This window comes from Chelonoidis abingdonii, chromosome 11 (assembly GCF_003597395.2).
Source record: "Chelonoidis abingdonii isolate Lonesome George chromosome 11, CheloAbing_2.0, whole genome shotgun sequence".
NCBI classification, from domain to species: domain Eukaryota; kingdom Metazoa; phylum Chordata; order Testudines; family Testudinidae; genus Chelonoidis; species Chelonoidis abingdonii.
In genome coordinates, this window is record NC_133779.1 from 56,405,775 (window position 1) to 56,423,334 (window position 17,560).

Here is a 17,560-nt window from a genome sequence, read left to right on the forward strand (position 1 = left end):
CCCCTGGGATCAATGGGGCCAATTCCCCTCTCACTCACCTTGGGGTAAATCAGGAGTAACTCCCCTGGGATCAATGGGGCTCATTCCCTGCTCATTCACTCATTCCATTCAGTTAGCTAGTCCATCTCTGGACGGCATCTGAGGTTGTGGAGATTAGCATCTCGCGCTACTGCTACTGGGGTGAAAGGGGTGAGGCCAGATTGACACCAGCATAACAGACATCAGAATCTGGATTAAAATCTGTGGAGTTCCTCTAGGTTTCCTCCAGGCAAAGCGTGACCCCATCACAGACCGTGAGCTACCCAGATTTACCCTGTGTGATTGGGAGCAGAATCCGGTGGTGGCTCCATTGCGCTCAGTGGATGAGGGATGACTCAGGGAGCTGAGCCCAGGGTCTCTCTGTCCTGTTGGCACACAGCAGTGCTAACTGCACTGAGACAGCAATGCCTGGATGGGGTGCAGGCAGGCATCGGAAGTCGATAAACAGTAATTGGGCATTTCCTGCTCTTGTTTTGTGCCTGTGTGTATCTAGCTGGGGGAGATAAAAGTTACTGGCCTTTATAGGAGGGTAAATAGTGAGTGGAGCGAGATGTAACACTGACAAATCCCGGTGTAAATCAGGAGTAACCCATTGGGGTCACTAGGGCTCTTTCCCCTTGCGCTAACCGGGGTGTAAATCAGGAGTAACCCATGGGGGGGGCACTGGGGCTCAATCGCCTCCTGCTCACCCTGGTGTAAATCCGGAGTGACTCCACTGGGTCACTGGGGCTCATTCTCCTCTTGCTCATCCTGGTGTAAATCAAGAGTAACTCATGGTGGTCAGTGGGGCTGATTTTTCTATTGTCACTCCTGATTTACACGGCGGGGGGAGTGAGAGGGGAATCGACCCCAGTGACACCTGTGGAATCACTCCGGATTTACTCAGGGGGAGCAAAAGGGGAATCAGCCCAGTGACCCCTGTAAATCAGGAGTGACTCCACTGGGAGTCATTTCAGATTGACCCTGTGTGAGAGAATCCAGCTCCATAGCATCTCTATTACTCACTAAACATATTGAAACAGCTAAAAATAACCTTCAGGCCTCCCCTAGCACTGACTGTGACTGGCCTTCTCTGCCCATGTGGGTTTTGGGCCCATTTCCCAGCTGCTGGCAGTTGGCCGTAGCGCCTCAGGAGTCACGGAAACAGGGCTGGTTCACACCTGCAGGGGATCTGGCTGAGGCCATGGGAGCCAGGGCCTGTGGTTGGGCTGTGAGCGGAGCTGCATGCTAATGTGAGCTCTCCTCCTTCTCAAACATCACACCAGGCACGGGTTAGTGCTGAGCATACAGCTGCTGAGCCTCGCCCACCTGCAGACAGGCAGGGGAGAGATTGTGTAAGGCTGGGCTGGGCACTGGGCTGCAGGAACGGGGGTGGGCTCAGCAGGGGGTGCCATGCTGCAGGAAGGGGGAGTGGGGGCTCAGTAGGGGGCACTGTGCTGTAGGGAGCAGGGTGCTGGGCTCAGTATGGGGGGGTCATGCTGCAGGGAGCACGTGGAGGACTTAGTAGGGGGCACCATGCTGCAGGGAGAGGAGCGGGGGGTCAGTACGGGGCACTGTGCTGCAGGCAGTTGGGTGGAGGCTCCACAAGGGGCACTGTGTTGTGGGGAGCGGGGTGGGGTCTGTAGGGAGCTGTGCTGCAGGGAGGGTAGCAGGAGGGGACTCAGGAGGGGATGCTGTGCTGCAGGGAGCGCGGCGAGGGTCAGTAAGGGGTTGTGCTGTAGGGAGGGTGGCAGGAGGGACTCAGCAGGGGGCGCCATACTGCAGGCAGCGGGGTGGCAGATCCATAAGGGGCTGTGCTATGGGGAGCACTGGGGGGCTCTGTGGGGGTGCTCATTCCACACCTCCTCTCATGGATGCTCACAGCCCTGGCTCCTCACAGCAGCGCCCCCCTGGCTGGGTGCAGGGCATGGCCTCGGCACGCTCCCAGCAGCCAGGCAGAGAAGTTCCCCATGGCCTCGGCACGCTCCCAGCAGCCAGGCAGAGAAGTTCCCCATGGCCTCGGCACGCTCCCAGCAGCCAGGCAGAGAAGTTCCCCATGGCTTCGGCATGCTCCCAGCAGCCAGGCAGAGAAGTTCCCCAAACAGAGGTGGTTGTGCGATACAGTGTCCAGGCTGCGGGATCCCCTGAACTGTGACGGACCATGGTCAGCTGTGGCCAGTTTGCAGGGAACCGGCTGTGCCAGCGATTTACATGTGGGGCCTGCCGTACCCACTGTGTGAAAGGGCAGTGTGCTGGGGTCTCCAGCCCCGCCGTGAACCAGGCAGGGATCCTGGCAGTGGGGGAGGTGGGCAGTGCAGGCTGGGGGGGAATGGGGGGAACCTGACAGCAGGGGAGGCGGGTGGTGTGGGAAGTGCAGGCTGGGGGGAAGGTTGAGGGGGATTCTGGAAGCAGGGGAGGTTGTTGGTGTGGGGAGTGCAGGCTGTGGGGGAGGGGAATGGGGGGATCCTGGGAGTGAGGGAAATGGGCAGCATGGGAAGCGCAGACTGGGGCGGAGGAGAATGGGGGGATGCTGGCAGGGGGGCAAGTGGGTGGTGTGGGGAGCACAGGCTGGGCAAGGAGGGGAATGGAGGGATCCTGGCAGTGGGGGATGTGGGAAGTGTGGGAAGACTGAGGGGGAGAGGGAGGGGGATCGGAGGATCCGGGCAGTGCTGGAGGTGAGTGTCATGGGGCATGCAGCTGGGGGTGATCAGAGAAAGATCCTGGCAGAGGTAGATGCCCGAGGAGCACAGGAAGGGGGGAAAGGGGGCTCAGGAAGAGGTCCTGGCAGTGGAGCAGCTATGACAGTGCCTGCACTGCCTCCACTGGTGTCAGCAGTGGGATGAGGAAGCTATGCCTGCGGTGGCCCTGATCTGACCCAGCCTGTGTGAAAACAGTCACAAATATTGACACTAATGGGGGAGTGCTGGGCCAAGGGGTGGGGCTGCATGGGGGGTAGGGAGAGGATGAAGATTCAGGGGGGCAGAGAGATTGGGGCGCTCGGATCCAGGACTCCTAGGTTTTATCCCTGTATCTGGGAGGGGAATGGGGTCTGGTGGGTTAGAGCAGGGGGAGCTAGGAGTCAGGAACTGAGGGGGGTTAAGTAGCTGGAAGTCAAGCAGTGGGCCCTTTAATTGTGAGTGACTGGAGAGGAAATAAATTGGTGAGGAAATAAATCCCAGGAGAGGCATCCGACTCACATCCCCTGTCTCTGCCATGTCCACCCCTCACAGATGCTGCAGGGGCCCATTACCTCAGTATCCTGTCTCTGGTGGTTTTAGGATTAGGGTTTGCCACAAGAAGGTAAAGAAACCTGCTAGTGGCATTTGGGGGTGGGGGGGCAGTTCTCTTTAACCCGAGGCATTGTGGAGTTCTGTCCCATAATACTCTGATGCTCCTTCCTCAACTGCAGCAACTGTATAAGAACTCTGCCCTTTTTGCAAGCCTTGCTGAGTCCTTGATCCCAAGGGCACCCTGTGGCAAGGAGTTCCACAGGCCTCTGTTGCATTGTCCCACCCCTCGTTCTTTGAATTACAGCGCAAAGGGACCTGACTCTGCCTTCTCTCCCAGTCCAGAGATTGTAACCCTCTGACACAGCCCCTCCTATTTGTCATCTCTCCACACCTCATTCTCCAGCTCCCTTTGCCGACTCTGTGTAGAATTGCCCTCCTCCAGGAAGCTGTGATGAAACCCCACCCATTTGCCTCACCCATGAGTGTCACCACCCGCCTGGGGGAATCCCTTGTCGTATAAGCCCCTCAGGCTCTGCTGCTGAGCTAGCCAGGTGCTCCCAGCAGGTGAGTCCAAATTCTTTCCTTCCTCTCTTGCCCCAGCCACTCACTCGGCAAAAGGGTGGGGTGGGGGAACCAGAGGGGACATTTTGGGGCCTGGGGATTTAATGCTGCTTGGATTCAAATTCAGTGGCTGTCAGATAGACAGATAGAGGAGGTGTATGGGGATGGGGGAGGGGGAGAGAGAGTTTGTATATAGGGCTAGATAGAAGGTGTATATGTAGATAGATAGATGATGGGCTCACATGGGGGTGGATGGGTGGCTAGCTAGCCATATGATGGGGTATGTATGGACATAGATCAATAGACAGACAGATGTGCACTAAGGCATAGCGAGAGAGACAAGAGGGGAGCAGATACTCAGATAATGGAGGGTGACAGAGGAGAGCGTGGGGTAGATGGAGAAGGGGGTTGCTCTGGAGTAGGACCAGAGAGATAAGTGACGGACAGGGATGTTTTGGGGTGGGGAGCATACTGCAGGGCCCATATAAGGCATCGCCTGCCTCTAGACCCAGCGGAACAGATCAGACCAATGGGCCCATCTATCCTGGTATCCTGTTGCCAACAGCGACCAGTCCCAGTGGCATTAGAGTAGGTGCAGGACACCACCTGATAGCCAATGAAGGAATGACATGCCACAGGGAAAGTTGCTGATTCACCTCATGCCAGGAGGGACGGGTCTCAGGGGGATCTGTCCATATGGGACCACATGCCTGGCAGTGTCCAGCTCCTCCTCCATTACCACTTTGCTAAGGCAATATAGGGATGGATGGCCCTATTTTAACCTTTTTGTGGTTGTGACATTATTGGGGTGTGGGACAGAGATTCATCCTGTAACAGACAGGAGACCCTCCGAGAGCTGGGGATAGAACCCAGAAGTCCTGGCTCCCAGCCCCCCCCCATTCAATAAACCCCATTCCTCTCCCAGAGCTGGGAATAGAACCCAGGAATCCTGACTCCTAGCCATCCCAACCTCTAGACCCCTCTCTCCTCCCAGAGCTGGGGGTAGAACCCAGGAGTCCTGGCTCCCTGTTGCCTTGGGAATCCCAATTCCCCATCAGTGCTGCCTCCCCCTATCCCCATAATCAGTGGGTCCCCTAGTCTGCTCACCTCCACTCCCCGCAGGCTCCACAACTCCTGGGGCAAAGGTGACCCCAAGCCCCCTACTCTGTCTTCCCTGATTAACCCCCTGATCACCCCCTTGTGTTTCAGCCATGGCGACAAGCATGCTGCTGCTGCTCTGGGCCGGGCTGGCGCTGCTGGCAGGTGAGTGGGGATCCAACCCAGGGCCAAGGGACCTCAGGGTGAGAGAGGGTCCCAAGGGCGGAGCAGGGGATGGGGTTACTAGACTGAGAGTGGGGCAGTAAAGAGCACCCAGGGGCTGGGACCTGGGCAAGGGGGAAACCACAGGGCAGGGAGGAACAGAACATTCTCCAGTCACCCTGGGTAAATCACTGGAGGTGATCTCTCTTTCACACACACCGCTGTAAATCAGGAGTGACTTCACTGGGGTAAATGAGGCTGATTCACCTCTTGCTCACCCCAGTATAAATCTGGAGTAACCCTACTGGAGTCGCTGGGTCAGATTTTTCTCTCTGTGTGAACTCAAGCTCACTGTTGGGCCAGCCCCCCGAGCCAACCTCCCCGGTGCCCAGCACAGCCGGGGTTCTAGGGGTGCTGCTCCAGATAGACATAGTTCACACAGCTTTGGGGCTGCTGTAACGTTTGCAGGGGGTGGGTGGCTGGGATCACACTCCGTTACCTTAGCCACACCCCTATGTTGAGGAAGGGGTGTGGCATAACTTCAGCTACTGCTACGCTCTACCAGGGTATCACCCCTCCGTCCACCCTGGCTGGGGCCATGCCCCAGGTGTGCAAAGCTCACGTGGCTCGTTTGCACACTCAGAGGGTGCATCACACTCACTTTTCACATTCAATAGGGGAGAGGGAGCTGCATAGAGCTCATCAGCGTGTGTGTGCATGCTCATGCACTTGTGAGCACGTATGCTATCATAGATATGTATGTCAGTGTGTGTAGGTCTCCATGTTTGTGTGTCAGCATGTGTCCGTGTGTTTGTGAATGTCAGTGTGTCTGTGTGTGTCAATGTGTGTGTAGATCTGCGTGTTTGCGTGTGTATGTGTGTCAGTGTGTGTGTGTCAGCATGGGTCTCTGTGTCAGTGTGTCTCTGGATGTTTTATGCATGTCAGTGTGTGTGCGTGTGTAAGTCAGCATCTCTGTGTGTAAGTGTATGTTTCTATGTGTGCATCAGTGTGTGTATGTTAGTGTGTGTACATCAGCATGTGTGTATGTGTGTCAGCATGTGTCTCTGTGTTTGTGTGTGTCAGCATGTGTGCATGTCAGTGTGCATGGGTGGTTTAGCTCTTTGCCTCTGCCCTGCACCTCCTGCAGCCTGGTTGCCCCGAGCTGGGGAAGGGGCTGCAAATACAGCGGAGGATGGGTACAGAGCAAGGGTCTGCTGGCAATACCCTGCTTCAGTTTGACCACACCTCCTTTCCTCTTTGGCCACCTCTTTCCTCTCTGAACTCACCCCTTTGCCTGCTGATCACTCTTGCATTTCCTCTGACCACACCCCTTCTCCTGCTGGCCACGCCCCTTTCCCCTCTGACCACACCCTTTCCCCTGGTCACTCTTATATTTCTTGTGACCACACGCCTTTCCCTCTGATCTTTCTCCTGTTGACCACGCCATTGTCCATTTGATCTGACCACACCCATTTCCCCTTTTTGCCACATTCTTTCCTCCTCTGGCCATGCCTTTCCCACCTGGACATACCCGCCATTCGATCATGCCCGTTCCCCTCTGGCCAAGCCTTTTCCCCGACACTCAGCCTCACTTGCCCACCGCGGTGCTAGTGGCAGGAAGGGGCAGAGCTGGTTACCCCAGATTTAGGGGTGTTTCCTGCCAGCATTGAGCTGGGCTATGAGGCCTGCAAGAGTGGTGGAGGGCCTGGGAGCCAGGACTCCTGGGTTCCATCCCCAGCTCAGGGAGATGTTTAGTGGTTAGAGTCAGGAGTATCTGTGTAAGCAGTGGAATGGTCCCACTATTGTGGGGAACTTTCTTGGCTTATACACTACCCTGGTGAAAAGGGCTAGTGAAAGGATCTGAGTCTTCGCTCCCACTCCCTTTACCCAGAGGCCTGCCTGACCTCAGGGGCTCCCCTTCCATCTTCTGTGTGACAGAGTCCTCGTAACCCCAACAAGGCTGGGCCCAGATGTCCTGGGGGTTCGACCCCCAACCTTGTTTTGGTCACTTATGGCAGGGGCTAGGGTGTCCCCACTCTGGGGTGCTCTCTCTACATTGGATGATTCACTGACCTGCTGATCGTTACATACAGTTCAAAGCAAATGCAATTTATTAAACCACAACCAATTTTAAAAAAAAGGAAAAAACGGGAAAGGTTAAAGGAAAACCTGTCACCCTGCTCTGTGGCACAGAGACATCACAACCAGCATCTCTGGGATGTCAGGGAAGTTTGGTCTGTTCCTTACACGACCCAGGGCTCTGCCGAGGCCCTGGCAGTGCTGCAGGGATGCTGCAGATTGGACACTTGCTCTGGCGGTGGCCACATGCTCTCAGGCACTAAATGGCAGGACCATTCTGCCCAGCGTCACCCCTGCCCCATTGGGGTGACAATCCCCCTCCGAGTCTGACCTGCAAGGCCTCTTAGCTGGGGGTGTCTCCTTGCGCTGGGTCTGCTGCCCAGGGTCCCCATCGCTTTCCCTAGCTGCTCATTGCACTCAGCGCCGGACAGCTCCAGCTCCAGCCCCAGCCTCACCCCAGCCCCAACTTCACTCTGCTTCTGTGCTGCTGCTGCTCTGCCTCCAGCTCCCTGGGCTGCTTCTCTGGCCCCTCTGGCTCTGGTTACTTCAGCTCTCCCCATCCCAGCGCAGATCTGCTTCCGAGGCCGCTTCTGTGGCCCTACTCCCAGCTCTGACCTGCTCCCTGGGCTGCTTCTCTGGCCCCTCTGGCCAGCCCGGCTCTGGTACCCAGCTCCACTTGGACCACTGCTCTCTCCTTAGCTCAGCCCCACTCTGTCTGACCCAGGCAATTCCAGCTCATGCGCAGGACGGGACCCCCTGACCTCCTGACTCCCTCATTAGCCTGCCCGTCCTGTCAATCAGGCTGAACTGGAGCATGGGCCTCTTCCCATTGCCCCTGGGGACTGTCAGTCTTAGGGTCCTGATTTCCCATTGACCCCTCCCCTTTTAGTACTGGGAGCTAGCAACCAAAAACCCCACTGAGTTTCCCCTTACATTTGGAAGCTGAAATCTGGTTTCCCAGCTCACTGGGGGTAAATCCACTGGCTTTAGAGATGAGCTGGCCCCAGACAGTAACAGTAGCACCTGGACTCAGCTCTCACACACCCAAATGTAACTTCCTTGGGGTTACTCCTCATCACACTACACTGAGTAAGAGGTGAATTGGCCCCACTGAGGGGCCAGCAGAGCTGTGTGAGGGGCTTCCCATGACTGGGGTCTACAGGTCAGAACTGAGGGGCACTGGCAGAGCAGTGTATGGGTTACTGAGAGCTTTAGGCATTGCTATTAGCTCTTTTCCATCACTAAGACACATAAAAGCAGCTGCAAGACCCACTAGAGCTGCAGACTTGGTGACCCCTCTCTGTCCCTCTCCCCTCAGAGCCCAGCACGGCCGCCACCATGGGCCGGGAATTCATCACGGCCTTCATGCAGAATTACCAGATCAGCTACTCCCAGGCTGACTTCCAGCTCTTTGTCTCTGGCTACTCACCCTCTACCACCGTCACCGTTGAGGTGAATAAGTCCCAGTTCCGCCACAGCTTCCAGCTCGGCCAGGGTCAGACGATCTCGGTGAAGATCCCGGCCAATGCTGAGATGTCCGGTACCACCAAGTTCTGCAACACCATCCTGGTGCAGGCGGACAAGGATGTCTCGGTGATGTCGCTCAATGCCAAGGAGCTGACAGCTGACACTGGCGTGGTGTACCCGGTCCAGAGCCTGGGCGTAGAGTACTACATCCTCACGCCAGCTGGAGACGTCTCCGGGACCTACAAAGAGTTCTCTGTCATGGCATGGCGGGAGCTCACCACAGTGGAAATCTACCTGAAGGGCAGTGTGAGGTTTCAAGAGCAGGTCTACCCGGCCGGCAGCAAGATCATTGTCTCCCTTGAACCCTACGAGGCTGTCCAATTCCAGAGCAGCCAGGACCTGTCTGGCACCCGGGTGGTGTCCCTGAAGCCGGTGGCAGTGCAGAGCGGGCACAGCTGTGCCCAGAAGAACACCAAGTGCAACCATGTGGCCGAGCAGCTGTTGCCCGTCTCCAGGTGGGGCACGGCTTTCTTCGTGCCACCGATGCCCTTCCAGGCCAGCTACGACCTGGTATATGTGGTCGCCTCCCAAGCCACGCAGCTCACCTATCTCACTGGCGGGGCCCAGAGGAGCCAGGATCTGGGGTCTGGGCAGGTCCTGCAGTTGAAGGTGAGTCTGGCCAAACCACTGTATCTATCCGCCAGTGCTGGCATTCAAGTCTTCTTCTTCTGCACCGGCGGGACTCAAGGCATCATGCATTATGACCCCTTCTTGGTTAGCATCCCGGACATCTCCAGCTACTGTGCTTCCTACTCCATCGCTGGCCAGCAGGGCTTCCAAAACTATGCCATCATTGTGGCCAAGACTGCATCAGCTGCCGACATCACCATGGATCGGCAACTCCTGAGCGGAGTGCGCTGGAACCCGATTCCTGGCACGCAGTATTCCTGGGGAGAGTTCAAACTGGGAATCGGGGCCAGTACCCGCTCGGTGGAGCACCCCAGTGCCACCTTTGGGCTGCTGAGCGTCGGCATCGCTCAGCAGAATGGCTACGGTCTGGCTGCCCTTTGCCAGAGTGGTGAGTGGGGGGTATCTGAGGGAAAAGGGGACTATGGGATGTATCTGTGTGCTTGCCTTGTTGTAATTGTGAAATCTTAGGGTGGTGAGCTGTGTGAATAGCCCCTATGGATGGACATGGGGGTGTCTCTAGGGCAGGGGTGTTGCACAGGGAGCCTGGCACGATCCTGCTATGGTCACCCCAACAAGCATTCACAGCAAAATCCATCCATCCATCCACCCATCTGTCCATCTCCAATCAATCCCACCAAGCCTTCTTCCCTTCCATCCATCCCATACTTCACCATGTTATAATGCTCTGCCTATCTGCTCTAAGCCACCAGGTCAACCCACTGGATCCTGTGGGTTGACCTGGTGGCCAGTTTGCTTCCTGTTATAATGTCCTGTCTATCTCTCTGCTCGCCCTTTCCTTCCCATCCTGTCCCCAGCAATCCCAGTGCCCTCCTGCAGCTCTGTGCAGTGCCGGAAGAAGGAGACCTGCCAGATGACCAATGGCAAACCCGAGTGTGTGGCCATCTCTTTGGCAACTTGCTGGGCGCTTGGTGATCCCCACTACCGCACCTTTGATGGGCGCAACTATGACTTCATGGGCACCTGCACCTACACCCTGGCCAAGACCTTCAGCTCGGATTCAGCTCTCCCAGCTTTCCACGTCAGGGCTAAGAACGAGAACCGGGGCAACCAGAGAGTTGCCTACGTGGGCTTTGTGACCGTGCAGGTTTATGGCTACACCATCTCTGTGGTCAGAAATGAATACGGACTTGTGAGGGTAAGAGTGTACCCATCCCCTTCCTTATCTATCCATCGGCCTTTTCTTTGCTTCTCCGTCTTCATTTCTTTATTTTTCTTCCTTGGTTTCTCTTTCTCCCGTCTTTTCTTTTCCTTTCTTTCTTATTTTTTTCCCCTTCATATTTCTCTCTCTCTTCTTTTCTTTTCTAAAATAAAAAAAATAATTTCAATCAAAACAAAAATAAAGTAGAAATTTTTGCCAAGTTGAAAAGTTGACTTTTTTGTTTTGGGTTAAACAAAAGTTTCATTTTGATTTCCATATATTACATTTTAAAAAAATTAAAGGAACTTTTGAATTGAGAAGTTGTCTCGAATTGAAAGATCGAAACATTTTGATTTTTTCCAGAATATTTTTTTGAGGATTTTTCTTTTTCATTGAATTGTTTTGGTGTCACCAAATCTGCTTTTTTGGAGGCTGAAAAACTATTATAGTTGAAAATTTCCCCCAGCTCTATTGTCAGGCAGGGCTGGGAGTCCACCTATCAGGGTACCACTTCTAGCAGCTGCAGATGTTCCAGGGGAAGGTACAGGGAACCTGTGGGAGGTGGTGGCAGAGTTATCTGCTCTGGCAAATATCTCTTGTAAACACCAAGTGGATCAAGGTGAAGTGGGTTCTCTTGACTTGGCCTGGGTGGGCTTTGGACTTGCCTGGTTTTTAAGGGAGAGGTTGCTGGGAATAGGACATGGGCTGAAAGATTTGCCTGAAATGATGGCCATTGCTTGTGGTTGCCCTCCCAGGTGAATGCCCAGCACTCCCGCCTTCCAATCTCCCTGATGGAGGGGAAACTGAAGCTGTATCAGAGTGGGAGCTCTGTGGTCATTGAGACTGACTTCTCCCTGAGGGTCTCCTATGACTGGGCCAGCTCCCTGGTGGTGAAGATCTCCAGCAGCTTCTGGGAGAGTGTGCGTGGCCTGTGTGGCAACTACAATGGGGAACCTGGGGATGACTTTGCCACCCCCATGGGGGTGCTGGCTGCCAGCCCCGTGGAGTTTGGAAAGAGCTGGAAGGTGGAGGATGGGGACAGGTTCTGCTGGGACGACTGCCATGGGGTGTGCAAGAGCTGCTCCCCAGAGCTGGTCAGCAGGTACAAAGCTGAGGCTTTCTGTGGCTGGATCACCAAAGGGGCGGGCAGCCCCTTCAGCAGATGCCACTCCGTGATTGACCCCAAAATCTACCTGGACAACTGCATCTATGATCTGTGCATGAATGATGGCCTCAAGGAGATGCTATGCCAGGCGCTGACGAGCTACGCCGATGCCTGCCAGAGAGAGGGGGTGGATATCTCCGAGTGGAGAAGTCTCACAGGCTGCAGTGAGTGGGGTTAACCCCTGGTTTGATCATGGTAGCTAGTGCCAAAGAAATTCAGAGCACTGGCTGCTCAGGGGATGGGCATGGAGTCTTTCCCCTCTAGGGGGCAGTGGCTCCCATCTGGACCCAGGGTGGGGGACTGGCTGGCTCTGCGGGGGCTTGGAATGGGGCATGTGGCCTTTCCCTTCTAGGGGGCGTCATTGGGAGACGGGCTGTTTTAGGGAAGTGGGAACAAGCTGGCCCGTTTCTGGCAAGGAATTTGTGGCAGATCCTTGTTACACAGATCCATTTACTAGTGCACCCAGTTTGGGGAGGAGACCTGGAAGCCACGTCTGTCGCCTCTCAGAGCTGCAACAGTGGTTCTCAACCTATTTACCATTGTGGGCTGCATAACAATGCGTTATGTGGGCCATAGGCGCTGACTTCTAATGGCGCTGGTGGGTGCTCGATCCCCCTCTGCCCCCGGCCCCACCCCAACTCCACTCCTTCTGGGCCCCCTCCTGCCCCCATTCCAATCCTTTCTTCAAAGTTCCCGCCCCAACTCCGCCCCCTCCCTGGCTTTATTCTAACTCCTTCCCCAAATCCCTGCCCTGTCCCCGACTCTTCCCCACCTCCTCCCCTGAGGGCACCACATTCCTGCTCCTCCCCACTCCCTACAGCTGTTTGGTGATGACAAGCGCTGGGAGGCAGGCAGAGGTGCGAGGATGTGGCAAGCTCAGGGGAGGAGGCAGAGGAGGAGATGACGTGAGGCGGGGCAGGGCAGGGAGCTTGTCTGCCAGTTGGTGCAGAGTGCCCACTAATTTTTCCCCATAGGAGTTGGCTAGGGTGACCAGACAGCAAGTGTGAAAAATTGGGATGGGGGTGGGGGGTAATAGGAGCCTATATAAGAAAACGCCCCAAATATTGGGACTGTTCCTATAAAATCAGGACATCTGGTCACCCTAGAGTCGGCGCCTATGATATAGGCTGCATCCAATATGACCTGTATGGCCATGAGGGTGTCACATGGGCCACAGCTGTATGCTGATTGGGCTGCAGGTTGAGAACCATTGCGCGCCATAGTATCACAAAGATTCCCTTAATAAATATGGCAGCAACCCCGCCCCCCTCCGGTGGGACTGACACCAGGATGTGCTTATGGGGTTCTGCTTCCAGGCAATGGGGGATGGGAGGATAGACTTGGAAGATGGTTAATTTGGGGGACAGAGGAGGCAGCAGGGAAGAGACTAGTGGGCAGGCAGATGTGGGAGGCAGGAGAGAAAGGAATAGGGTCTGGGGGACAGAGGCATGTCGGGGGAATAATATGGGGGACAAGGAGAGTTTGGGGGGGCAGAGTGTGGTGGGGAGAAATGTGGGAGAACAGAGGAGTGGAAAGCTGGATTTTTGGGGTCCAGAAGGGTCTGAGGTTGAGAGGCAGGGAGGAAAAGATGGGGCAGAAAGGGGGGCAGAAGGGACACACACACAGATCAGTGTCCTTACCCTCCAGCAGGGGGCAGCCTACACACACACAGCAGGACCCATCCCGTCCGACAGAGGGCAATGTTCACACACACACACACACACACGTGCACACGCTCTCTCTCTCTCTTAACCTGAGACTGTCTTGCAGTGAACTCTCCCCCACCTCCCTCAGGACAGAGCTGTTTTCTCAGGACTCTGGCCTCTGCCGCGTTGCAGATAACTCCTAACAACAGTTGTTGGTGGCGGTGGGGAGCTGCAGGTTACAGAAGCTGGAAATGACCAATGCCCGCCTGACACAAGATATTTATTTAACTTAATCTACAAAAATTTTATGAGTTTTGACCAATCTCTCCATTTTTCGGTGGGCTGGCAGGGGGATTCTTTTAAGTGTCTTGATTAGCAAGAGCGCAGGCCTCCGATGCTTGAGATAAAGGGGAGCTCCCTCAGTGGGCAGCAGTAGTAGAGCTCTTATCTATGTCTGAGGCTGATGCAAGAAGCTGGTGGTTCAAGCTGCAGCATGTGTTGAATGCAGCGATATTCCCAGTGAACCGTGTCCCATTCCTTTAACAGTTTTGCCCTGTCCGGAGAACAGCCAGTACCAGCTCTGTGGCTCTGCATGTCCTGCCACCTGCAATGACCAAGCGGCCCCTAACAACTGCTCCTCGCCCTGCGTGGAGACCTGCCAGTGCAACAAGGGATTCGTGCTGGATGCTGGGAAATGCATCCCCAAGGCCGGCTGCGGGTGTGAGTTTGAGGGCCGCCTCTACGCCCCTGGAGAGCAATTCTGGGGGGACGGCACCTGCATGAGACGCTGCGTCTGCAACCCGCAAACCAGGCAGGCGAGCTGCCAGGTCGCGGGGTGCAGGACTGGGGAGCAGTGCCGGGTGGAGAAAGGCATCCAGAATTGCTACCCCATCAGCTATGCTAGCTGTGCGACCAGCGGGTATTCCCACTACCGCAGCTTTGATGGGCAGAGATTCGACTTCCAGGGCACCTGCCAGTACCAGCTTGCCGGGCTGAGCAAGAGGAGCCAGGAGCTGGTGGATTTTCGGGTTCTGGTGCAGAATGCCCGCCGGGGTGGCCGATCGGTGTCCTTCAGAAAAGTAGTGCAGGTCCATGTCTACGGAGTGGAGACCACTATCAGCTGGGCCTATCGGGGCAAGATCATGGTAAGTCTGTGAGCCTGGACTGGGGAGACGCCAACCTGTCAAGGGCAAGGGCTGGCTCCCCAGCTGGTCTGCTTCTACGTCAGCCTGAGTTTCTACACTTCCTGTCCTAAACTCTCTGTCCAGTAGTAAAAAGTGACAAAGAGTCCTTTGGCAACTTATAGACTAATAGAAGTATTGGAGCATGAGCTTTCGTGGGTGAATAACCACTTCGTCAGATGCATGTCCAGTAGTAGCCTCCCCCTGGTCCTTTCAGAGAAGTCCAAAGCACAGACTTCGACACAACCCTTTCCTGAGCCTGGGAAGTGCCCATTTCACAGCTGGGGAAACTGAGGCATTGACAGTTTAAGGGACTGTCACACAATCACCCAGCAAGTCTGGACTAGAACCTATCATTACCCTGCCACTGTAACCAGTAGACTCCACTCACCTCAAAGATGGGAATAGAACTCAAGAATCCTGGCTCCCAGCACCCCTCTGCTCTAACCACTAGACCCCACTGCCTTCCCAGAGCTGGGGAGAGAACCCAGAGCTCCCAATACTGTGCCTTAACCTCAAGACCATCTGTCCTCCTCCGTAACTTGTGGTTTGTGAATCAGCTGCCCTACCCCAGATGTGGCTGCATCTTAGAGCAGGGCGAGCCATCCTTAGGTGGCATTATGTGTGGCTGTTCCCCAGATGCTCCACCTTAGAGGCAGTTGCATTTCTGCACTGGGGCTCAGTGAAAACTGCACAGTCTTCAACCTGTATCAAGGTGCCTGTCTTTATTCCTAGGTGAATGGTGTTTTGACCAACCTGCCATACCAAGTAGGCACAGGAAAGATCTCCATATACCAGAGAAGCTGGGATGCCGTGATCCAGACAGATTTTGGCCTCACTGTCACCTTTGACTGGCACAGCCGGGCCACCGTCACCGTGCCCAGCACCTACGCCGGTGCCCTGGGTGGTCTGTGTGGCAACTTCGATGGGGACAGGAGTGATGAGCTGGCTGGGAAGGACGGTGCGGGTGCCGGGCGCAGCTGGAGGGTGGCCGAGCCTGTGGGCTGTGGCGAAGTCGACTTGGGGGCCTGTCCCAACCTGGAAGCCCTCGCCAATCGCCAACAGGGCATCAACACCGAGTGCGGGATCATCCTGGAGAAAACTGGCCCCTTCAGGGAGTGCCACAGCAAAATTGACCCCGAGGGCTTCTTCCTTGACTGCGTGTCCGACTACTGTGCATCCAAGGGGCAGCTGGCCATGCTAGGGCAGGTGATCGCTGGCTATGCCTCAGCCTGTCAGGCCGCTGGGCTGACTGTATATCCCTGGAGATACCATGTCTTCTGGAGTGAGTGTCCACTGGGCAGGGTTCCTGAGCCGGCCTACCACACAGGGCAGGCTGGCTGGCATGAGGGGCCCTCTGGTCTCCCATGCGTGACTCTGTGCATTGCTTTATCTCTGATGAGGGAGAATATTTATAAACCTGGATAAGTCCAACCAGATCCCAGCTGGGATCTATCAGCCGTAGCTCCATTGGAGTCAATGGGGCCAGATCCCAGCTGGGGTCAATTGGTCATAGCCCCACTAGAGTCGATGGGGCTGGATCCCAACTGGTGTGAATCAGCACCATTGCATTCAAACCAATTGTGTTACACTGAAAAACAGCAACGCAGGTTTTGCTCTGTTTTTATCCCCAGAGCTGGCTGAGAGAATGGGCCTTTCCCCTCTAGGGGGCGCTATCTCCAATCCTGCCCCAGGGCAGGGACTGGCTGGCTCGAGGGGTGGGGGTGGGGGCGGAATGGGGAAAAGGGCAGACAAATAAACAGTGACAAGTTTTAAAGTGCTTGTACACAAATGCTAGAAGTCTAAATAATAAGGTGGGTGAACTAGAGTGCCTTGTGATAAAGGAGGATATTGATATAATAGGCATCACAGAAACCTGGTGGACTGAGGCCAATCAATGGGACACAATCATTCCAGGGTACAAATATACCAGAAGGACAGAACAGGTCATGCAGGGGGACAGGAGTGGCACTATATGTAAAGACAATGTAGATTCAAGTGAAGTGAAAATCTTAAGTGAATCCACATGTTCCATAGAATCTCTATGGATAGTAATTTCATGCTCTAATAAGAATATATCAGTAGGGATCTATTATTGATCACCTGACCAGGACAGTGATAGTGACACTGAAATGCTAAGGGAAATGAGAGAGGCTATCAAAATTAATTAATTAACTAGTAGGGGATTTCAATTATCCCCATATTATCTGTGTACATGTCGGCTCAGGACGAAATGCAGAGACAAAATTTCTCGATACTTTAAATAACTGCTGCTTGGAGCAGCTAGTACGGGAATCCACAAGGGGAGAGGCACCTCTAGATTTAATCCTGAGTGGAGTGCAGAAGCTGGTCCAAGAGGTAACTATAACAGGACCGCTTGGAAATAGTGACCTAATATAACATTTAACATCTCTGTTGTGGGAAGAACATCTCAACAGCACAACACTGTGGCATTTAATTTCAAAAAGGGGAACTATGCAAAAATGAGGGGGTTAGGTAAACAGAAATTAAAAGGTACAGTGACTAGAGTGAAATCCCTGCAAGCTGCATGAGCGCTTTTTAAAGACACCATAATAGATGCCCAACTTAAATGTATACCCCAAATTAAGAAACACAGTAGAAGAACTAAAAAACAGCCACTGTGGCTTAACAACCATGTAAAAGAAGCTGTGAGACATAAAAAGGCATCTTTTAAAAAGTGGAAGCCAAATCCTAGTGAGGTAAATAGAAAGGAGCATAAACACTACCAAATTAAGTGTGAAAATGTAATAAGAAAAGCAAAAAAGGAGTGTGAAGAACGGCTAGCCAAAAACTCAAAAGGTAATAACACAGTGTTTTTTAAGTACATCAGAAGCAGGAAGCCTGCTAAACAACCAGTGGGGCCCCTGGACAATCGAGATACAAAAGGAGCGCTTGAAGATGATAAAGTCATTGCGGAGAAACTAAATGAATTCTTTGCTTCAGTCTTCATGGCTGAGGATGTTAGGGAGATTCCCAAACCTGAGCCACCCTTTGTAGTGACAAATCTGAGGAATTATCACAGATTGAGGTGTCAGTAGAAGTATTTTTGGAACAAACTGATAAATTAAAGAGTAATAAGTCAC

General features: G+C 54.3%; 1 protein-coding gene across 1 annotated transcript in view; it reads left to right on the forward strand.

Moving 5' to 3' along the window:
- Positions 1 to 5,020: 5,020 nt before the first annotated feature.
- Positions 5,021 to 17,560, forward strand: part of LOC116839062 (IgGFc-binding protein-like) — a 33,918-nt gene continuing 21,378 nt past the window's right edge. The window contains exons 1-6 of the mRNA XM_032804716.2: positions 5,021 to 5,072; positions 8,467 to 9,693; positions 10,121 to 10,461; positions 11,220 to 11,793; positions 13,822 to 14,420; positions 15,192 to 15,741. Coding sequence (XP_032660607.2) covers positions 5,021 to 5,072; positions 8,467 to 9,693; positions 10,121 to 10,461; positions 11,220 to 11,793; positions 13,822 to 14,420; positions 15,192 to 15,741 — 3,343 coding nt within the window. The remainder of the gene's footprint in view (positions 5,073 to 8,466; positions 9,694 to 10,120; positions 10,462 to 11,219; positions 11,794 to 13,821; positions 14,421 to 15,191; positions 15,742 to 17,560) is intronic.